The sequence below is a fragment of the Magnolia sinica genome, chromosome 9 (genome assembly GCF_029962835.1).
Source record: "Magnolia sinica isolate HGM2019 chromosome 9, MsV1, whole genome shotgun sequence".
In the NCBI taxonomy this organism is placed as follows: Eukaryota; Viridiplantae; Streptophyta; class Magnoliopsida; order Magnoliales; family Magnoliaceae; genus Magnolia; species Magnolia sinica.
Window position 1 is genome coordinate 26,800,195 of NC_080581.1, and position 24,909 is coordinate 26,825,103.

A 24,909-nucleotide genomic window follows, 5' to 3' on the forward strand; every position below is an offset into this window, starting at 1 on the left:
TGGTGGAATCTAGTTAGGAAAATAAAATGAAGAAATTGAATTATTAAAATTGTGAAAGTTTGTACATCATGCTAATGAATGCAGGCTAAAAAATTAAATGGGAAAATAGTTCAAGAAAAGGAAAACTATTATCACTGAGGAAAACCAAGGCACTACATCGGGGAATATAGGCTTTAAGAAAAACAATACCAAGCCCCAAGTTAAACTGAAAAGGACTCATACATGATAGTAGTTGTTATTTGTAATGACCCAAAATTGTGTAGGCTTTCATGTACACGTATACATGTGTACTTGCAATTATTCAAGCATACACTTGCAATCATTCAAGCATATATCAATATATCTATCCATTTATCTATAAATTTATACATGATGGACTATGCATCCATCAATCTGTGCTAAGTGTGACCATTAATATATGTTTAGACCTGTCTGGTATTGATCACTGATCTGTCTAATTAATAATTATGTATATAAATAAATATGTGTGTGTGTTTATATGCATATGTATATGTTCAATTATAAACTAGTCCAATTTTAACCGTTGAGCATGCATTAAATCTATCCAAGCATAAGTTATGACCCATGTACCAAAACTACTCTGTTATAGCCTTTTATTTACATTAAAATTTTCCTTAAATAGGATCACCCACTTGTATATCAAATCAACCCATTATCAATTGTCTAATCTTGAGTTAAACTTTCTTGAAGCGAACTTGTGAAATTTGAAATCAATCTGCTTTCGTTCAACCCCTTGATTTCCACCACAGACTTACATCATTAATGACAATTAAACTCATATTTTAAATCAACACTTTTAGCCTCATGATATCGTGCCTAAACCATCCAAAACAGTCCAAACACAAAGGTGGACCATTCCCTCAGTTCTCACCCTTAACCAACCCATGCAAACCCTTCAACTTTCACATGTATTTTGAGCCACCTATTCATTAACCTCCTTACCCAACCACCCATTCATATTAGCAAATTAAACCTTCAATTTGACAATCCAAACCGTTCATGCACTTCACCACATACTCATACACACTATACTCAGCACCCTACACGTGTACAAATTACCTTAAAAAATCTAAGGTGTACACACCCATTCCCTTGGACCATTCTCAAAAATATATTTGCATATGACCGATCATGGTGAAAATTTAACTTAAGGTCACTTGATTTATTTGAGCCATACATCCGTAATCTCCACACTTAAATCACACTATTTGGCCACTTATCATAATTTTTCATTATATCCGCTAGATGGCCTGTCCAATCATCAAACAAAAATCACTATTGTGATCCCCACATTTTTTCTTGTTTCCAAGGCCCGTAGGCCTTATACATCCTTGATTAAAATGATCAATTTTTCAGATTTTCTAAAAGTGGGAGAGAATTCCATACATGCAACTACACATTCACCTTACATCAGTCACCCCATATCTCCCAATATAGTAATCCATCGACATAACAAAATGTACACCAACATTTCTACCCATCAATGTACCCTATAGACCACTCAGTTTTCATTTACAAAATTTTCCTACTGTCTATCCCATATATACATCATATCCATCAAGTGAGCTACCTAAATACAATTTTGATGGTTTGTTGCATAGTATACATTTTCCCATCAAACGTATCCGATTAGTTTTCACATGGGACACATACATACACCACGCAAGACCCATACAAAAGGGTGATGTAACTTAGCTAAATTTAAGAGAAGTGCCGTTTTAAGTTTCTAAAAGTGGGAGGAGAATGACTGTATGTAGAGATACAAGCCTCTTAACCATTCATTTTAATCAGTCATTCAACAATCTAAGCCATTCATTAAGACCAACTCATAGTTGTCCACCCACCGTGTGAAGTAACCATCCAACAACCCATCCACACATCAAATCATTTGAAATCATCCGCCCAAGATATCCATCATGATCAGCCCATGCATTAATATAAACCATCCATCAATTAGACCATCCAAACGTTTATAAAAATATGGTGCACATTCACATCACAAGTGAGTAGGGGTGTCAATGGGCCGGGCCAAGCTTTGTCCAAGCTCAGCCCATATTGTTCAAGGTAGGCCCAAGGCTCGCGACAGGCCAAAATAGTTAAGCCCAAGCACAGCCCAAAATTGTATGCCCAGCCCAGCCCGAGCTTTTCCTTGATGAGAGAGAGAGAGAGAGAGAGAGAGAGAGAGTGCATATGTGTGTGTGTGTGTTGCCCAAGGCTCCGGTGGTTGGTCTGATTGGCAAGAATTACATTAAATTCAAGGTGGATGGCGAAAATCTAACGGTTTGGCCACAGGTGATGATTGGAGGAGCTTGTAATGACAGAGAGAGAGAGAGAGAGATAGGGCGTGGGTTGGAGCTTGGAAGATGTGGTGGTGTGGTTGGTGTTGGAAATACCGAAAAATAAAAAATAAAATAAAGTTATTTATTTTCATTTCACAGACTAAATCACATAAAATTTACGTTGTCCTTAAAAGCATGATTCACCCCCTTATCAATTGTTGATGGGTTATAGGTGAATTGCTTTCAGGATAAGATAAGTTTGTCTGGATCCTGTGTGTAGCAATCATGAAGGGTCCACTTAAGAAAAATTCAACGCAATAGATCTTCTAACAAACTTAAAAAAATGGACATGATGGATGAGGAGAGATCTATTGGAGTTTATTAGAATTTGGACCAAAATGGTCCAGTTTATATAGTTACCAGGAAGTGGACCATTGTCAGGTGGCCATCAATAGTTCAGAATGTTTGAAAAACGTTTCTAACCGTTGATCATTAATTTGAGCCATTTTTGGTTGTCAGATCGAAAGATCTGACCGTTGGATCATCATGGCCCATCCGTTTTCGGACCGTTGTGGCTATCAATGCTTCTAGCCTTTTTAAAAAACGGCTAACCTTTTATGACACGATGCATATGTGCGAAGTGCAAAGTGCATCAAATAGCGCCACTACAGCCACACTGCCCACGGCCTTGCCCGTGCTCGAGCCCGCACGAACGTGGCAACCCGAGCGTATCAAACTCCAAAGCTCTAAGGAAGAATACTATACACACCTCCACATATAAACCACAAATTTTTTTCTTTTCATTTCCAATGTGGGATGAAAGCACACACCGCACTTTTCATTTGAAAATTTTCAAAAAGTTTTTTAGCGGGAAAACAAAAATCCCAAATTTTTTGAATATGTTTTATTTTTCAAAAACCACAAATTTCAACAATTGGAGCTTAGAAGATGAAGAGACATGGGTTAGAAGATGAGAGAGAGAGAGAGAGAGAGAGAGAGAGGGGGGGGGGGGGAATGGGTTCCTAGGACAAGGCACGGGAGGGTAAAGGTGGCCGAAGAAGAGAGTTTTTATCAAATATCACAAAAATACCCTTGTATGCCTTAATGAGCCAGGTTAGGCTGGATTCGGGCCGGGCTCTCATATGTGGTCTAAGCGTAGTTCATTATTAAACGGGCTTGAGTTCTAAACTCAAGCCTGGCCTTTGGGCCTAATAATGCAGCCCAAGCATGACCCATGGCGAGCCAGGCCTAAAAGCCCAATGAGCCAGTTGGCCCATTGACAACCCTAGACATGAGCATTTGGTTCACTTGGTTGTGGGTGATTGCGTGTATCCACATGGATTAGTCTCACTTCAAAAAGAGGTGGGGACACCCTGTGTCTTCAAAAAAAAAAAAAGACAACCCTAGACGTGGGCATTTGGCTCAAAGTGGGCATTATATGGTGAATTCGCGTTAGAAGAACAATATTTTAGAAACTAGAGTTGTAAGTAGGCAGTGCAAGTTCTTTTCCTTGGTGATGACATGTCCTAGATGGGTTGAGAATGTGAGCTGGAGAGGTGGGTGGATCTCTTATTATATTAAGTAACGTGATGTGATGTTGTGAGAAGTATCAACGTGAGTGGGAGTGATATGCATAAGACGTGAGTTGGGTTGAGAGGCTAGGTGATGTGAATGTAATTAAGGGCTAGTGTAGGATTTAATGTGGAGAGAGAGAAGGAAAATGAGCGAGGGAGAAAGAGGTTTCTCCATTAAGTGGGTGACCTTATGCATGGTTTTTCTTTGCATATTTTTCTAGTTCTAATTCTAATTTTCTTTCTTTCTTGTTCTTCAAATTCAAGAAATCAAGATTTTATATGCGGTATCTCTCATACATTTTTCCTTAATTGAATTTTGATATTCATTTAATTTTTCTTTTGCTTTGGGAATAGCTATTTTGCCCCTTGAGCTTAGCACTTTTTCTATTGGGTTTAATCATTTTTCCTTGAGTCAATCCCATTTCATTTGAAAGTTTAGTTATATAATTGATTTACTCCCTTTTCAAAATTGTAGGGTTGCCAAAGTATGATTCCTTATCATTCTATTTTTTTATTTTTTTCCTTAAATTTTACTTCTCAAAATAGTGAGCATTTATTTTTTTTTCATAAATTCAGTTTTATCTAAGTTGATACATTTCTTTAATTTCTTTAAATTCAAGAATTTTGTTTATTTTATCCTTTTAAATTTCAATTATAGGGTATTATTTGATTAATTATATTACTAGAAAAGTTATGATTTTATCTTAGGAGATTAAATTAAAGTTTTACATAATACCATCAAATTTCAGAATTATCCAATTATTCGATATTAAGATATAAGTATAATAATGCAAAATTTTTAAAAAAAAAAAAAAATTGGACATAAAAGGAATTTTCAACAATGTCTAGAGAGTTCTGTAAAATATTCCAGATAATTACAAAAAACAGCTCAACCTTATAGAAATTATAAGGACTAAATTCTAAAGGCACCAAATTTCTACACTATATATAGAAATTCGGTTTTGAGGATATTTAGGTAACATTTTCAAATTTTCAGATTTCTTATATTTTTTTAGATTAATTATTTTTATTACTGAAAATTATATATTTTAATTTTGAAAATAAATTTAAGAATTGATGCACTATTTTACCACTCGCGTAACAATTTGCACATGTGAAATGCAAAGTGCATCACTATTGCATCTATAGCCTCATTGTCCACGTCATGCGTGCACGAGCACGTTCAAGTGCAGAGCACTGGATTACGCAAGCTAGTATTCTTCTCTCCACAATCTCAAGTAAGAATATTAGAAAACTCAAAGCTTATAAGGTCCTTGAGTAGGACACCTAAAGTATCCAGCAATCAATATGAGAAATTTTGGATTGTTACGATGGCATCAAATAGGATTTTGATGGCATCAAAGTTTGTTCAATGGCATCTAACTCTCATCGATGAAACTATTGATTTACATATTTAAGACATCAATCAACATATCCCAAAGTTTGCTATTTGGCAAATCTCAAACAGACAAATCTATGGGTTTGGGAGTATTTATTCTAATGCAATAGCTTAAATTACTTTTAAGCAAGAATATAATTTTGTGGATTTGTAAAGTTTTTAGTTATCTTTATTATTATTTTTATCCAAATCCATAGATATATAAGGATGTAGATTTGAGAAATCTACAAATTTAACAAATCCCCGGCAAAAAAAGCAAACCAACGAGATTTGAAACCCCATAGATTCATAAATCCTTGACCAAAGTCTCTCATTCAAACAACCCTTAAGGAATCTTGAAATTATTTTGTCTATTCTCATAAATGAATGTAATGAGCTTAATCATCTTAAATATTCCAACATGACATACATGTGTAACATATAAGCAAATCATTATACGGAGCACATTGTAAAATAACCTTGACTAAAAAAAAGAAGCACTTCGAAATATCAAATGGTCTTCAAAAGTGGTCACTAATTTCTTAATGGAAGCAGAAGCCAAAATATTTTAGAAAATGAAATATTTCAATTTTAGATATGCTTCTCAAAGCTACAAACTAGAAGGCATTAAAATTACAATTTTTATAGAATTTGGATCAATTGCTACAATATTCCTTTTAATTTTTAGTAAATAGTGGTAAGTAATCCTATTTTCCTAAAGTTTCGGGTGACTTGTAACAACTACTACAAAACCTATAATTCTTTGGAAAACATTCTTCTGACAAACCATAATCCCATGCTTCTCCCATTAGAGAAGCTCACGTAATTTGTTTGCATCTTTTTCCCTACCACATGATGATTCAAACCATTCACCTAGAAATTCGCATGGTAAGTGGCTAACATAGAAAGAACCTTAATTATCATAGTTTTATATTAGTCAAAAGTTGCATTAATTATCATAATTTAGATTCATAGAAATAATCACTCAAGGAAGAGCCATGGGTGCAAAATCTAGATTTCTCATGTTTGGCACCGCCCTAGGATTGTGGTAATGACTTCTCCATGGATTCTTATTCTTTTTCAGCAAATTTGCTCCTTTTTACTTGCGAAAACGAAGGATCTCGATTCCATGGAAAACATATCCCCTCCTAAAATGGTTTTCTTTCTTTATGAATCATCTTGGGGTTATTCGATAGAATGAAATTTTGTGAACTAGGAATTGAAACCCTGGATTTTCAATCCAATTTGTGTTTGCCAACTCTTCAAATTCGGATTTCAAATATAACTTGAATTGAAAATCCTCAAATAGCTCCTTCTAAAATCCAAAAGAAGAGATGGGATGTAAAGTCCCGAATTTTCAATCCTCTCCGACTAACATAATTGATCTCTCATATCTCTCTAATAAAGCTCAAGTAAAAAATCCCAGCCACCAAATATAATTTCCAATTTCTCATCAGATTGAAAATTCAGTTGCTAAATATAAGAGGTTATTTCGATGCCTATAAATGAGCTGGGTTGTAAATTATTTGCACATTGCATTTGGATTTTTTATTTTTTTATTTTAAAGATATTTATAGGCAGTAAATGATTTATAACATTTATCCCCATCTCATATGTAGAGAGAGTTGGATTCCATGTACCATTCTCTATTTATGGCCCAATGGCTAGAAATGAAAAAATTGGCTTTCTAAGATTAAATAAAGGCTATCCAAGCATAGCCAATTATTTATCTGTGGATCATTTATAGCTTTAAAGTCAATCAAACTTATAAACACATTTACCTTTAAATCATTTATGGGCATCCCACTAACTGAAATGATTGAAGAATCAGAATTTCTTAAGTCAGAAACCAAATGGAAGCTGCAAAACGACCCCTTATCATGGGCATCCGTAGATGAACGGTCTAGATCATCACAGCGTGCCGCATAAATTCTTCCACAGATTGGAAGATATATGGTCCCAACATGAGGATCTCATTTCATTGGAATCCTATTCCTCCCAGGAGTTGGATTTCTCTCCTTAACCGTTCCTACTCTCCCAAAACATCAAACAACTTCCCTTCCGCAATGGAAGTAGAAGTGAAGCTTCGTCTCCCAGACTCAGCCGCCCATCAGAAGCTCTCAGATGTTCTCTCATCCGTCCATCTCAAGACCCACCTCCAAGAAAACATCTTCTTCGACGGGCCCACCTCCCAGCTCTCCTCCCAGCTCGCCGCCCTCCGCCTCCGCTTCTACGACCAGGATTCCCGCTGCGTCGTCTCCCTCAAAGCTCGTCCCTCTATCGTCGATGGCATCAGCCGCGTCAGCGAGGACGAGGAGGAGATGGACCCTGCCATTGGCCGAGCCTGCGTTTCCGAGCCCTGGCGCCTCTCATCCGTTGATTCCAGGATCCTCAAGAGGGTTAGGGAGGAATTTGGGTGCGGCAACGTGGAATTGGTGTGCCTCGGTGGGTTCCGGAATGTGCGGGCTGTGTATGAATGGGAGGGGCTGACGCTGGAGCTTGACGAGACGCAGTACGAGTTCGGGACGAGCTACGAGATCGAGTGCGAGAGCACGGATCCCGATAGGGCGAAGCGGATGCTAGAGGATCTGCTCGGGAGGAACGGGATCCCGTACATGTACTCAGAGGTGTCGAAGTTCGCTGTCTTCCGGTCCAGGAAGCTTCCCCAGTGAGTATTGATTCTTCTTCTTCTCTTTTCGTTTCGTCTGTTTGAATTGAGTTTGGAATTTACTCTTATCTTTCTAATTATAAATTGATATGGTGGTTTGGACTATTGAATTGTTGGTGTGATTGTTGTTTCATTAGATGTGAATCATGATCTGATTCGATTTGTGGTGGGAATTATGGTTAGTTGGAATGGATTTGAAGAGGAATTATATGATCATGAAGTTGGGACTAATGGGGCCCCTGGTTTGGTGATTGAGGCCATTGATTTGATGGACTAACCATGGAGCAGGAGTTATGAGTTACCAATGTTGGAAGATTATTAGTCTTCCAACCGTGTTTGTGTTGTTGAACAGTGTATGTGACTATATCTTGATTCTTAACCATCCATTTGAAGGTCACCAGTCAAAGGGTTTTATTTATTTATTTATTTACACACACCCACACCCACACCCACACCCACACCACACACACTCCTACACCCACACTTCATGGGCACTTGATCACATGATCTTAGTGCTGAAACAGGGTCTGTCTACCACTAAGCCATGGAGCTGGACCCCACCAATCAAAAATGTTAGGATTGATTTAGATTTGTCCAATCAAGGAGAGTTTTGAGGCAGAGGGCATTCATTGAACAGCCCCACTCGTAGGGATTTTCAATTTTGGATGCCCTACAACTACTGAATTTAGGAATGATGCGTCAAACTCGACAACGCCATAAAACCCAACATGCCAACATGTCCATTCAGTTATATGATGATATTGGTAGATCATGTTTGTATAATTAGATAATCTGACTAATACATGTGTTCATGAATATCAAACATTGTTCGGAAACTAGGAATCCAGACTTGGCTTGGTCAACCAATGAGTCAAGACTGATGAGCGGACATTCTGGCTTAGCCTTAGTCTCATAAATTTTGACCAGGTCTCATATATCTATAGTAGAAGTTCTAAAATGGAATATCTTTTATGTGGCCACAATATGGTTGGGAATTATGGGTGTTTTGGGTAGTTGGAGTGGATTTGAAGAGGAATTATATGATCATGAAGTCAGGACAGGTAGAGTCAATGGTTGTCATTGATCTAATGGACCCCTCTGTCAATAACCATGGAGCAGAAGTTACGGACATTGGAAGATTATTACTCTTCCAACCCTTCACGTATGTCTTGTCGAACGTTGTATGTGACTATATCTCTATTCTTAACCGTACCCATTTGGAGGACGCCAATCAAAGAGGTTAGGATTGATTTAGATTGTCCAATCAAGGATATTTATGAGGTAGTGGGCATCCATGGTGTGGCTTATCAGATCAATGGCCCTAGTGATAGGGATTTTCAATTTAGGATGCCTTAAAACTGCTGAATTTAGGAATAATGTGTCAAATACGACAATGCCATAAAAGCCAACATGCCAAGATGTCCATCTAGTTATATGATGATATTGGGTTTGTATAATTAGATAATCTTGGCTAATACTTGTGTTCACGAATGCCAGACATTGTTTGGAAATTAGGAACTCAGACTTGGCTTGTTCAACCAATGAGTCTCAAGACTTGGATGAGTGGACAGTCCGGCTTAGCCTAGTCTAGTAAATTTTGACTGGGTCTAATATATTTGAAGTAGAAGTTCTAAAATGAGCATCTTTTAAGTGGCAACGAGATGATAATACGACATTGTGTGGATAATAGCAGCAAAATGCACTAAGTATCATCTTCAGCCCAGAAAGACATGGAAAATCTTTACCTGAATTTTGTTTCCTCGTGATGCAAGAAAAATAACATATGTACAGAAATGATTGCAAGTTTCTAACACACAATCATCCAGGTTCTCATCAAGTAACTTTTGGAATGAAGATATAACACAGAGTGTTACTGGGTTTGGTTAATAGTGCATCTGACAATCTAAATTTGTTATTTTCCATACAAAAGTTGGTATCTTACTCATAAATAACCTTGTTAAGTGGCAAGAGCTAATTTGATACTGTGTTCATGTTTCTGTTCAACAACTCTATTTTTTGCTACATGTGGGACAAAACAGTGGGGATGGCATCCCATTATAAAGTGTGAACACACGAAGGTTATCTTACTCATAAATAACCTTGTTAAGTGGCAAGAGCTAATTTGATACTGTGTTCGTGTTTCTGTTCAACAACTCTATTTTTTGCTACATGTGGGACAAAACAATGGGGATGGCATCCCATTATAAAGTATGAACACACGAAGGATTATATTCAGTTTACATCATAATTTTTAGTCGATGTATCTTGTGATACCAACCAAAAAATGTCCTACTGATCGAATGTTAATATCATTTAAGTTGCCTCTGTTTATATGTTGGCTGCGGAGAAATGAAACACTTGTTATCACTAACTTCCGTAAAAAATTTAGAAATAAATATAAAAAATTGAAGATGAAATTCACCGTTCATAGATCATATGTGCAGGCTTCATCAATTTGAAACAAAGGTATCTGATTAGAAATGGTACATCAATTCCGTGTATTAATAGTCATTATCGACATAAATAAAGGAAGATTCTGCCAAATCTTCAATAAGAATAACTAGTATTGCCAAAACAACTAACGCTGAAACTATGTCTATAAAAAGCCAAGAAGAAATCAGATTCTCAAATATTGAGCAATTTCTACAAAATTGGAATATCCCAAAAGTTCCTACAGAAGAAATATTTCGAGAATGTTCTTTCCAAAATGATGATTCTCTTGAAATAGATTTCGTCGTCAAAACTGTGGAACAAACAAGACCTACATCTCACCATAGTGAAGATATGGATCTGTTTTCTACTCGAGAACTTCTTCAATATTCTCACAAGTACAACTATGTGCATGTTGGACTTGTTCAAATCGCTGTTAAGCCCTTAACCAGATTGAGACTTCAAGCTTCTGTCCTAGTCTCTCTAAGAAATATACGTTTTTGCCAATTCCAAGACTCTAATTGGATTAGTTAAGGCCAGTCTTAGCGATGGTCCAGTTTTTTTCAATTGCATTCCAAACTTCTCAGTCTCATTGACAGATAACCACTTGTTTAAATTCCTTCGATTAGGAGTTTATACAAAAGGTTTCGATATATTTCCAGGATGCGAAAATATTGCAGTAACATACTGTATATATTACAAATTAATGAAAACTGTAGCATCTGAAACAACATATGATGGCCAAATTAAAGGGTTAACTACCTTATTAATGACAAATCTCACCCATAATGTTGTAACTCCAAAACGTATAAAATGGGACGATGTCAATCTTTCAGATTGGCATCTTGAGGATGCTCAAGAGAAGACGGCAAATGAAAAAATAGAATCCAAAATTATAAAAACTAATAAAGATGGATCTATAGATATAATATTTGCCAAATACGAACCATCTACTCCAAGTTCTTCTCAATCTTTGCCAAATCCACCAAAAGTTGTTCTCACACATATCTTTAGTCCAAGATATCAAAGACAAAAAGATGATTATAATCCTTCCAGAAGTGACTTTCCTTAGATCAATATGATTTCGGCTACTTGCCAAAAACAATAAGACTCCTTTACCATAAATACAAAACTTTTGAAAATGGATTTTCAAAAACATCCATTAACCAAATGGTATTTTAAAACTATCCTTGAAGCAACTAAAAGAAATCTTAAAGACAAATGATATCTCCAAATGAACTAAATAAAGATTACCATTCCTTTTTTCACGTGGTTTAATAACTCAAACTTTTCCCCCATTCCAATCAATCAAAATATCAGGTACAACTACCTCCCCAATCAAAGTCGTTGAAAAAATGAGTGCAGATTGACTAATTACTCCAAAAGATTTAGCTCTAATAGTTGAACAAAATAACTACACCGATACCTTTCTTCATATTATAGGACAACAAATGCTTTCTCAACAAAGCTTACTACATTCTTCTTCTTCTTCGGCACCAATGCCTCGAAGAAAAACCTCTGCTTTTCTTTTGCTAAAAGAATCAATTAAACCAGCTTTTCCAAACCCAAATGAGGTTCGTTCAAATTTTGTAGTTGAAGTAGCCAAAGAATTACAAAAGGCAAAAAATCCATCTGTAAATGTCTTTACCAATACTACAAAAAAGGACAAGATGAAATTTCAGATCAAATCCAAAATCTCCAAATAAACCAATTAGACACATATGATGTTTCTTTTGAAGAAGAATCCTCTGAAACTGAAGAATCAGATCTAGAAAGAGCCAAAAATCAATTTCTTGAAATACAACAACCCCAAATCCATAGTGTTGTCAAACCAACCAAACATTACTACAAAAGACCAACCCCTTTTGATGTTCAAATCGAAGAACAACAAACATTTTCTCGCCTTCATTTTGATGGAAATCATCTTTATGAATGGAACATTGATAGTATGACAGAATACCAAAACGCCAAAATAATCTTCCAAACAACCTACATCAAATGGTGGCATAAATTTGATTGCAAAATAGTCCTTGAAGCGACTAAACAATCAGTCTTCCAAACAACAATGTCAAAAACCTTCAAAGAAATTATTTCTACTTCAAAGCCTGACGAAGTAGTAATATTGAAGAAAGAACTAGCCGAACTCAAATCCGCCTTCATCGCCCTTTAAGATCAAGTATCCAGCCGCCATGGATCTACTTATCTTGAATCTAAAGAATCTTTCACAACCCCTCCAGAAGAAGACGGCGCAGATATTTTCTTCTAAAGCCAAGCCAAAAGCCGCTCCTATTAAAGCTCAACCACGAAGCCGTTGAACACCAACTACGCCAAAAGCCAAATCGTCACCTCTTCAAAAATCGTCAGAAAAATCCAAAAGAATTACTGTAGCAAAAAACACCAAAATCACTGTAGCAGTTTTTACTGTAGTAAATAGTAAAACTATACAGTAAAACTGCACAGTTGCTAAAACCGAGTACTATTCGCCCACGGATTTTACCCACAGTTTCTATATAGTGTTTTTGTAAGTCTCTATATAAAGAGATGATTTTATTTTTGTCAGACAGTAGTTCTACTAGAAAACTTGCTAATATTCTTAGTGAGAGCTTTATTAGAATCCATGGGCGAATAGTACTCGATTTTGGCAATTGTGCAGTTTTACTATTTGCTACAGTAAATAGTGCTACAGTGATTTTAGCGTTTCTCGCTACAGTAGTTCTTTTAGATTTTTCTGATGATTTTTGAAGAGGTGGCGATTTGTCTTTTGGCGTAGTCGGTGCTCAACGGCTTCGTGGCTGAGCTTTAATAAGAGTGGCTTTTAGCTTGGCTTTAAAAGAAAATATTTGCCTCGTCTTCTTCTGGAGGCGCCGTGGAAGATTCTTCAGATTCAAGATAAGTAGATCCATGACGACTGGATACTTGATCTTGAAGAGCGATGAAGGCGGATTTGAGTTCAGCTAGTTCTTTATTCAATATTGCTGCTTCGTCAGGCTTTGAAGTAGAAATAGCTTCTTTAAAGGTTTTTGGCATTGTCGTTTGGATAACTGATTGTTTAGTCGCTTCGAGGACTATTTCGCAATCAAATTTATTCCACCATTTGATGTAGGTTGTTTGGAAGAGTACTTTGGCGTTTTGGTATTCGGAGGGGTGAAGTTCGTATTTCCATTTTAGGATCCACGGAAGTCCATGTTTGGCAAAGTATAACATTACAGAATGAGCAGGGAATTCAGGATTCTGTAATTTCTCCATTTTGGCATAGTAAGGAGGACATCTGGAAGAATTGCAGAGTGTGCTCCGAACAAAGTCCACCATTGAGTGTAGAAGCAAGGTGGGATATTTTTTATGTATGGTCTTGAAAAATTTAAGAACTAAGAATGACCCTTATCTGAATTTTGGAAAAAGAGTGCGTATTTCCACACATCCATGTAGTCCCAGTAAGTGAAAGAGTTGGACTGCCCCTTTAGACTTCGGACATTTTGGTATTGAGAAAGGGAATTTCCCCATTCATTTGGCTAATGATGTGCAATATCTTCATTTTGGAAAATGAGTATTCTGTTTATTTTTGTTAGTGCGGTGTTCAAAGATCGCACTGTTGGTTTGATTCAAGATATCTTTATAGTATTTTCTAAATAAATTTGGTTGTTTGGGATGAAAATGATTTTGGGGCAAGAAGATTTTTGGTATCAGTGCATCTTCTGGTAATTTGGCAAGTTTGGAATCTAGGGTTAAAACCCTATGTTTTCCTTTGAGTTGGTATTCTTCAATGTTTGGCTGAGTATTCGACTATTTTCTCTCAATGTTTTGGCTGTTGAGAAGAAAGAGAGGGAAGAAGGTATTGGAAATTTCAATTTCCATTTTTTCATTTGCTTTGGTTTTGGCATTTTGAGGATTGGCTTTTGGTGCCATTTTTGGGCTTTCCCTATAAGAATTCACAAGAAAGGTAATCAGGCAAAGAGTTTGATTTACCGGGGATAAACTCAATGCCATCTGGCAAAAATTTGTTTTGATGCAAGATTTTGACATCTTTTTTCAAAACTTCTTTGGTTGCTTTACAATTTACGCGCAAAGTGAACTTTAAAAAATCGCTTTGGAATTTGAGAATGCAAGAAACCATCGACAATTTTTATTTTTTTTTTATTTTTATTGTAGAATAATTTTGTTGTGTTTGGTTCCAAGTTCCAGAAGAAAAACGAACAAGTTGTTCTTGTCCTTTTAGAGTTTTTTGTAAAAGGATAGCTCCGTATCCAATATCAGAGGCGTCTGTTTGGATTAGTTTTGGAAAATCAGGGTTGGAAAGGTTGAGACAAGGAAAAATTTTGACTTTGGTCTTTATGTTTTGAACTACTTTGCCATGATCTTCCAACCAAGATGATTTTGGTTTTTTGCACAAAAGATTTTGCAAAATTGATCTATCTTTGGCTAAATCTTGGTAAAAATCAGAGATAATTTAAACATCCTAGAAATCTTTGGAGTTGTTTTTTATCAACGATTTTGTCAGGAATTTTTTTTTGCAAAGTTTATTACTCTTTGGATTGGTTGGATAGTATTTTGCCAGATTTTGAAGCCTAGAAATTGTATTTCAGATTGAAAGAGCTTGATCTTTCTTTGAGAAAGAACAAGACCATTTCTTTCAATAGTTGATTTAAAGATTTCTAAATGCTTCCAGTGCTGTTGGATATTTTGAGAATAGATGAGTATGTCATCTATATAGGTAATGATGAAATCTTTAAAAGGGTAAAAGATTTCATTCATTATTTTTTGGAACTCTGAGGGAGCGTTTTTTAGACCAAAGGGCATCACGTTCCATTCGAAATGACCGAAGGGGACAGTGAAGGCCGTTTTGTATCTATCTTTAGGGTGAATCTGAATTTGCCAAAATCCAGATTTTAGGTCAAATTTGGAAAATATATTGGCTTTATGAAGTCTGTTTAATAAGTCTTTTTTATTTGAAATTGGATATCGAATATTTTTTAAGACTTGATTGAGTGGTTTATAATTAATTACAAGTCTAGGAGCTCCTCTTTCGAGTTCAGCTGCATTTTCTACATAGAAGGTAGCATAACTCCACTGAGATTTGGAAGGACGAATGAGTCCCATTTGGAGGAGGGATTTGATTTCTTCATCGCAAAGTTGAAGAAGTCTATAATCCATTTGGGAAGGTCTAGCTTTGGTAGGAATGTGACTTTCATCAAAGTCTTCTATGTAGGGTAGGGAGACTAGATGGGTTTTTCTGTGCCAGAAGGCATTTGGTAATTCTAAACAGGAATTGGTAAGAGTTTTTTGGAATTTATCTAATTGAGATTTGAAATTTGGTTGTTTGAGTTGCTTTTGGATTTGGAAATTTGAGATTTCATTACTTAGAAAGTTTATTTGGTTTTCTTTGTGAGAGACACAGTTGATGACTTCTGAAATTAAACCAGTTTGAGGTGGTTTAATAAATTCAAAGAAGAGATCTATAGAATTTATTTTGGTTTGGATACCTTTCCTAGTAGTAGTAAAGGGTTTTATTTTTAATATGAGGGGAGTGCCGAGAATGGCATCGTGTCGTAGATTTTTACACTCCATTTTTACAAACATGAACGTTTGGCAATTTGTATTGGATGTGAGATTCTTGACTATTAGTAGTATAAATTGTGCTATTAGTCTTCTCACAGAACTGAGTAGGAATTAATCCTTCTCGAAGACAGTTCAAGTTAGCACCTGAGTCTATTAAGGCAATGACTTCCTTTTGAAAGAATTGGTTGGAAAGAGTTATTGGAGTATACCATTTTTGGAATTGATATGTGGTAAGGGAATTGACAGGATAATTGTCAATTTAATCATTTGTATCTTTTTGGTTTGTGAGTTGTAAGAGTTCAATTTCTCTTTTAAGAGATGCAACTTCTCTTTTAAGAAGATTAACTTCTTTATAGAGATCTTGCAGAGAGACTTGAGTTTCTGTTTTGGTTTTGAGATGTTGAAGTTATAACTATGGGTTTTTTGAAAGGAAAAGTTTTTTCTTTTTCCTTAGGAAGGTTTTGGCTTAAGGCATTTTCAAGAGCCTGTGCCAAGTATTTGGCCTTTTCTTCAGGATTCTGAACTTGATTTATGAGTTCAAGAATGAGGAGATATTTGGGTTATTGTCGTCCACCAATAATGGAAACATAATTATCTCACCATTGGCTAACTTGGAAAATGAAAACTCAGTGCCAATGCTTAAAAAAAGAAGAAAAGAAGATAAAACTAATTCATGCTACTTGTGTTATATATGAGTATTTATTATACCATTGTTAGTTAAAATATTTATTCTATTCCCACATTAAACATTTAAGTCCTTTAATTTTAAAGCTGCATTCTTCTTCCCAAGTTTAACTTCCCTCTTCAACTTTCTTATAAACCCTTTGAAGCATCTTCCTCAATATGGATGGTTGAATTTTTTGTCTTAAACTTTTTAAGCCATGTTACAACTCGACGTACTTGTTTAATGTAGGGCATTTTCACATCGGGTTCGAGTGGGGTGACTTATGTGAAGCAAGGTGTTCTGTAACGGTAACGGTGGCCGTAACAGCCACCACCATTACCTTTACGATACGAGTTGTAACGGCTATTACGGTCCCCGTAACGGCCGTTATGATCTATTTTTTTTATTGAAAAAAAATTCTTAAAAAACCAGTATCTGCCCCGTAATGTTAATTAGGAAGTATGGAAAACCTGTATATTCCTCATAGCAGACAATTGTTGGGTTGTTATGGCCTTTATAGGGGACGTAACGTGTCGTTATCGACAATTACAGATCTTTTTTTCCATAACGGTTGTTACAGCCGTTACGACCCCATAACGTGTAACGGTTGCCACCGTTACCTTTACGTAACAGCCATTATGGCCCTGTAACGGCCTTTACGGCACACCATGGTGTGAAGTGGGAGCACACTTGGGGTGGGCGGCCTATGTGAGTTGGGTGGCTCGTGTGAGATGAGACCCATGTGAAGTGGGGCCCACGAGGGGGGTTCGCCTGAGGGCCTAACCTGGGCTATAAGATAAAGGGGTTGATTCGCCATACTCTATCAGTTTAAGCTTTTAGAGCAAGTGGTTAGTTGTCATGCGTAACTTATATTTGACTTGTTGGCATTCCTATTCCTTGTGGTTAAAATTTTAACATGTTTTTTTCAGTATATTTAGTGCTTTGATCTTTTATCATCTTATATTTTTACCGTATACCAAATTCCTAACTATGGTTAATTCTCTTTATGAGATTTTCCAAAGTAGTGTTGTATTTTGGTTTGGAAAAGCTGGTTTAATTGGTTCTTTTGGCAGAAAGAAAGCAGAGTTTTTTCTTTGAGGCATTGCTGCCAAAGAGGAAGAAGAAGGTAGTAAGCTTTGTTGAGAAAGCATTTGTTGTCTTATAGTATGAAGAAAGGTATTAGTGTAATTGTTTTATTCAACTATTGAAGCTAGATCTTTTGGAGTAATTGGTCGATCTGCACTCATTTTTTTCAACAACTTTGATTGGGGAGGTAGTTGTACCTGATATTTTGATTAATTGGAAATGAGGGAAAAGCTTGAGTTATTGATTATCTTGTTGGAGATTCCCATTTTTGTGTGAGATTTTGGAGCATAAGAATCTCTTTTGGCATAGGAGTTTGATCTTCACAAAAGTTTTTAAACCACGTGAAAAAAGGAATGGTAATCTTTATTTGGTTCATTTGGAGATATTATTTGTCTTTAAGATCTCTTTTAGTTGCTTCATGGATATTTTGAAATACCATTTGGTTAATAGATATTTTTAGAAATCCTTTTTCAGAAATTCTATATTTATGGTAAAGGAGTCTGATTGTTTTTGGCAAGTAGCGGATATCATATTGATCTGAGGAAAGTCACTTTCGGAAGGATTATAATCACCTTTTTGTTTTTGATATCTTGGACTAAAGATATGTATGGGAACAACTTTTGGTGGATTTGGCAAAGATTGAGAAGAACTTGGAATAAATGTTTCATCTTTGGCAAATATTATATTTACAGATCCATCTTTATTAGTTTTTATAATTTCGGGTTCTGTTTTTTCATTTGGCATCTTCTTTTGAGCATCCTTAAGATGCCTACCTGAAAGATCGACATCGTCCCATTTTATGCGTTTTAGAGTTACAACATTATGGGTGAGATTTGTCATTAATAAGGTAGTTAAACTTTTAATTTAGTCATCATATGTTGTTCCAGGTGTTACAGTTTTCATTAATTTGTCAGTTTTCATTAATTTGTAATATATACGGTATGTTACCGCTATATTTTCACATACTGGAAACATATCGAAACCTTTTGTATAAACTCGTAATCGAAGGAATTTAAACAAGTGGTTATCTGTCAATGAGACAGAAGTTTAGAATGCAATTGAAAAAAGCCGGACCATTGCTAAGATTGGCCTTAACTAATCCAATTAAAGAATCTTGGAATTGGCGAAAACATATCTCTTAGAGAGACTAGGATAGAAGCTTGAAGTCCCAATCTGGTTAGGGGCTTAACAACGATTTGAATAAGTCCAACATGCACATAGTTGTACTTGTTGGAATATTGAAGAAGTTCTTGAGTAGAAAACAAATCCATATCTTCACTTTGGTGAGATATAGGTCTTGTTTATTCTACAGTTTTGATGACGAAATCTGTGTCAAGAGAATCATCATTTTGGAAAAAAACCTTCTCGATATATTTCTTCCATAAGAACTTTTAAGATACTCCAATTTTGGAGAGATTGCTCTATATCTGAGAATTTGATTTCTTCTTGGTTTTTTGTGGACATAGTTTTAACGTTATCTGTTTTGGCAATACTAGTTATTCCTATTGAAGATTTGGCAGAATCTTCCTTAAAATTACTTTGGGTAGAAAATCATTTGGTTACTTTGGATTTAACACTTTTATATATGGATTTTCTAGATGTTTGGCTTGCAGAGTTGCTATCAGATTTTTCTAATTTTTTGGCAGACTTTCTAGAAATTGATCTCCTTTCTGGATCCATGTTTACAAAATATAAAATAAGATGAGTGGCTTGTCAATAATTGAATTCCCCAACAAGGCCTAACGCTATTCCAGCTAACGACAACAGGGGTATTACGACAAGGGAGCCTTGGACCTCGTCTTATCTTTTCTTTTGTAAATATGAATTAGAAATTAAGTCAATTAACTAGAAAATTAGCCTAGAATTAAATTAGTCTATCTAGCAATGAAGCAATCCATAGACTAGATCAAGTACAGCTGTAATGCCACACTAATTTAAAACAAAAATAGAAAGAAGGATAAAATAAAACACATTTACAGAGAGAGAGAGAGAGAGAGAGAGCGAGCAGGAAAGCTTTGACTGCATCGGGCAACATTGAAAAAGACCAAAGAATGGCAACGGCTTCGACACAACTTTGGCAAAAGCACAATGCATAAACAAATTATTGACATATTCTGCATCTTGGAAGCATGTAAACAAACATTGGGAGTAATTGTGTTTCTTTTTTGAAGATTGTCCACCGTGAGGACTTTGCTTCTCCCTACCAACCAGGCAAATGTAGTGATCTTACACGGCCCCTATAAGACCAAATAATGCAGTAGGGTTTGACATCCTTGACTCAGGAGCACAAATCACCGCATAAATGTTTGGAGTAAAAATCTCTGGAACTCTCCCATTCCCACACCCAAGCATCGCTGCTAGCGCTTGAAGCCTACAGCTTTGAAGAAACAAAAATAAGTGAATCATATCTTCCAACCCCTTCATAAATGTCTGTGGTAGGGAGATTCTGAACCATAATACCCCCCAAAACTGAAAACATCCGGATACGGTGATTCCCAGCGTTCGGTCTAATTTAGCCAGGCTTGGGAAAGCTTCACACAATAGTTTGTTGCTGCACCATACGTCCTCCCAAAAGCAAATGCACAACCCATCACCATGGTATTAAAAGACTGTTACACGTAATAGCCGCTACATAACAGTAATGATGGTGCCTGTTATGCGATGGAGCCATAATGCCCGGTTCGGGCTTGTAATAGCCGTAATGGGCCGAATGGGGTTCTGATGGACCAATATGAAGCTGATACATTTTTCCCTTCAAAAAAATGTCAACCTTCACAGGGCCATAATGGCCGTCACGGCCAATATCACAATGGCCATAATGCTGGCTGTTACGGCCACCGTTACCATTATTGAATACCTTGCCCATCATCCAATGAGAAACTGATACCTTAAATTTGCTAGCGATCCTTGTAACTAGGTTCCATACCGCTAAAGCTCTATAGAGAAGACTCTTTTCTGAACCACCCTCCATATGCGAAGTAATTGCCTCTCTCCATAAACTGTTCCTCTTTCACCCCGAACCCCCACAGCCAATTACCTAAGAGAGTTGAATTCATCAATTAAGTCTCTTATACCCGCACCTTCTCTAATCAGTTTACACACCTTGTTCCATTGCAGTAGATGATATTTATGCTTGCCTTCCTCCCCTTTCCACAGGAAATCACACCTAATCCTCTCCATTTTGTACAGAATCAAGGCTGGGAATTGGAACAAGGACATCGAAATATGATGGCATGTTGGACATTGTAGTCTTGATTAGGGAAATTCTCTCTCTCATGAACAGATGTCTACTCTCCATCTAGAAAATTCCCTTTCTATCCTTTAAACCCCCTTATCCCACCAATGCCCGGTGGGTTTGCCAATGCATAGAAGAAGGCCCAAGGAAAATGAGGATAAACAACTTTGCATCCATAGACCCCCAGAAAATCTTCCACTTCTTCATCTGATAATTTTACATTCAAGAGCTCGCTTTTGTGAATGTTAATCTTCAACCCCCAAGACTACTTCAAAGCACCGAATAATCTTTCTCAACTTATCTTCCTGAACAAATTTCTGCATAACGGTAGAGGAGTGAATCGTCAATGAACTGAAGATGAGAAACCCGGAGCGATGAATTCTCTACTTTGAACCTATTAACAACACCCATTGAAACCCCTTTTCCCAAAACCTTACCCATAATAAAAGTTAATTTGTACATAGTTTTGCATAAAACCTTTGAAAAGATTCTAATATATTTCAGTCACTTTAAAAAAAAAAAAAAAAAAACTTTGAAAAGATGAGAAACCTCCCTCCCTCCCTCTAGCAAAGAAGCTTATGATTAGAAATAAATAAGCATAAAATCTAATTAAAGATAGTAATAGGTAGATAATTTAAATTGAAAATGAAATATTAAAAGTCAACTAAAAAATGAAAGGAAGTCATTGACCTACACTCTAGCTAATCAAAGAATGTTGCTGTTACTTCTAAAAAAATTTACAAGATTGATTTGGGTGACTTTTCAAGACTTAGTAAGATCAGCAAGTCAATGTAAAACTTCAAGTTGTCAAAAACTCAGCTGATTTTTTATAGGACTAATTCATACTATGAACTGACACGGTTTTGGGTCGACGTTAGTGGAGTTGGCCGAGTCCCTATCAACTCACTTAATTTTTCAACAATGGTGTCTGACGTGCATTTAATGTGGATATGTTTAATGGAGTGTGCTTTTCACATATACCTATAGTAACTGCTATAAAATGCCTTCATTTTGAACTAAACAGAATGGTTTTTCAGAAGGCTGGTTATGAGGCTAGCTGCTGAAAAGAATGCTTGTTTTTAGCATTTGATCAAATCTCAAGTATATCATCTCTTGAGGATGGTGTAGTTCTCTATCGTGTATGTTTGTTTCCCTTATGCAAATCAAAATAGATAAAGGGTAACAACAGTGTCTCAGAGCTCATTTTCATCTTCCAAAACGTGAAGCGTTCTCTAAAAGACTAAAAATCACTAGTTTACTCTTTGTGATGCTTTGAAGTGCAATGATTAAAAGGTTAAGGGCCTGTTTGGCCGGACCGATCCCACGGTATTAGGAGGGATGGGATCACGATATCCCGGGATATACATGACGAGCCAAACAGACCAGGTGAACTTGTCCCAGGATATAAGCAATCCCATGGATCTTAAAACAATCCACTGACATCACCATCATTACCTTAAAATTGATCCCATCCCTTGGTTGGACGGATTGGAAGGTAAAATCCCGGGATATGCCGGGCGTGCCAAACAGACCCAGTGAACTTGTCCCGGGATTTAGCAATCCCATGGATCTTAAACCAATCCACTGACACCACCATCATTACCTTAAAATCCATCCCATCCCTCCTAATCCCATGGGATTCGCCCAGCCAAACAGGCCCTTAAGCGTTTGAAACAGTAGAAGTATATGTAAAATTTATGCTCTGGAGGTGGTGGAATCTGGTTTCCATCGACCCATGTAGCTTACCAACACCACGGTTTTGAAACTCATTTTCGCAGCGCAACTCATCCTGGTATCAGGCCAAGTTATATTGCTGTATTGATATGGCTCATTCAATACAAGACAAGTCGCCTAGATGATGTGGGGTAGAAAGAAATGAGAAATTTTGAAGGAAAAAAAAAATAAGTAAAAAAAAGAAATCAAATAAATTTGAGAAAAATCTGGAATGTTCAGCAAAAATAGATATATAAACAAAGTAAACTTATATTAAGTTAGTCACATAAATTTAAACACACATCAAGCACTAATTAAATTTGTTTACTAGATCCACATTGAATTATTAACTAATTTAAACCTAAATCCACTCGAATTAGCCAACATGTGGTATTGGAAGCAGTACAATATGTAGATTACACAATCTAGACAAGCTAACATGGCTACACAAGTCCCAAATGTATTGAAAAATTCATTGAAATTATATACTATCTGTATACTTTTGCAGTCATCACGTTAATCAGTACCAAAGGGAGTTGCATGCCGGTTAAGACCAGTCCAACTCAGTCCGCATTGATACTTGACTAAGTCCAACATTAATTGCATGATCCTTCTAACAAGGTGCCACTCCCGCTTCAAAATGCATCCGTACTCACAATAGAAATTAGGAAAGAACAAGGGTAGTATCTCTCCCTCCCTCCCTCTCTTCCTCTTAGAACTTTAAATATCACAATTTCTGCCAATTCTAATTGCAAAGATCCATTTTATTCAGGAAAGAAGACTTTTCCATAAATGACTTTATTCAGGAAAGATGTGTACTTCGAAAAATTGTGATTTATTTATTTTCCTAAGTTTTGTAGTGGCAGGGAGCTAGAATGGTTCCTGTCCGGATAGATTTTAAATATATATATATATATAAAGAAGAAGAATAAAAAAACATAGTTTTCTAACAGTCTGGATAGATTTACTTCAAGCATGTAGCCACTTTCATGTCTGATCGATCCTCAAGGTGCTAAAATATTTGCTTGATTACAAAACTGTTCTCTGTTGGATAATGCAGGTTCTGAAAATTGATTGAAGCAATGGTTCCTTAATTACCCACAGCCCGTTTCGTGTTTTGCACCAGTATTTTTCTTGCTACCAGATTCCTTTCCATGGCTGGTGATATGGATTTGAGTTTTTGTGAGTCAGTCAACTTCAAAATATGTTAGGGTCATTTGGCTTTTGGTTCTTCTCCAAACTTGTGGTGATGAAGGTGGCTGCAGAAAGGTGAAATAAGGATGAATTGAGTGGGAAGTTTAATTGATGGAAGGTTTTGCAGGATCAGATAAATTTATTAATAGCTGTTACAACTACTAATCATCATTAAGGTATTTAAGACCATTATGTAACGGCTGTGTAACAGTGGAAACGTTGTGTTATGAGGACGTAATGGCCGTTATGGAAAAAAATGGCCCGTAACGGCCGATACGGGGCCAATACAGTTTTTTCTTAAATAAAAAAAACCATATACCATTATTGAATTACCTTGATCATCATGTTGAATCTTTTTCTTTTCTTTTTTCCCTCCATTTCCTCTTTGGAGCACATTTCTGGAGGAAGCCATTGGCCAATATTGTGTGAGGGTATGAAGCAAGGCATGGACGATGTGTTTGAGAAAATTATGGGATTATCTTGGTAGACTTATTCACCAACATCCTTGCATTCCCCAATTTGAATCGTGAGATATAGATTATGGGTCATTTGCAATCTGAATCACTATTTGTACGATCCAAAATGATGGCTGTATGCTATTAGTGTTGATTATGTTATAATAAAAATATATATTTAGAATTTCCAATATCATGACCAAACATTTGATCTCCTCGGGCTATTTGGAAAGCTGAAAATGATTGTAAACAAAATCAATTTTCATGGATGTGGTGTTTTTTGTTTTTTATATTGTAGAACTTTGGGGATTTATTGGCACTATTACACATTTCCTTGGAAGATGAGTGAATTGATTTCTCCTAGAAAACCTAATCCATAGGCATTTCCTCTCTTTAATGAGACAACCAACCGTTAAGGGTTCTGTTTGGTTTTCCACACCAAAAAAGAACTGCCATCGAAACATCGGCGGAGGAAAAACAGATCAATTTCTATGGAAGACAGAGATGCCCAACAAATAGTGGATGGTGGATTCTTTTTCTGTGGTTTTCCACATTTTTTTTTTGTTTCCATGTTTGAATTTTGCATTATTCCCACCCAAACAGGCCTGTATACTGAAGTACTTGCAGGAAACTTGACAATGTTGCAACCATGTAAGTTT

At 36.3% G+C, this 24,909-nt stretch overlaps 1 protein-coding gene across 2 annotated transcripts; it reads left to right on the plus strand.

The window, feature by feature from the left end:
* The first annotated feature begins 7,102 nt into the window (after positions 1-7,102).
* LOC131254757 (triphosphate tunnel metalloenzyme 3) lies at positions 7,103-24,441 on the plus strand. 2 transcript variants are annotated; one of them, XM_058255476.1, is made up of 2 exons: positions 7,103-7,920; positions 24,187-24,441. In XM_058255476.1, the coding sequence occupies exons 1-2, from the start codon at positions 7,217-7,219 to the stop codon at positions 24,230-24,232; spliced, it is 750 nt and encodes a 249-aa protein (XP_058111459.1). In that variant the 5' UTR covers positions 7,103-7,216; the 3' UTR covers positions 24,233-24,441. The 2 variants fall into 2 exon arrangements, with proteins under 2 accessions (XP_058111459.1, XP_058111460.1); XM_058255477.1 differs by lacking the exon at positions 24,187-24,441 and adding an exon at positions 23,662-24,124 and having other exon boundaries at positions 7,113-7,920.
* The last annotated feature ends 468 nt before the right edge of the window (positions 24,442-24,909 follow it).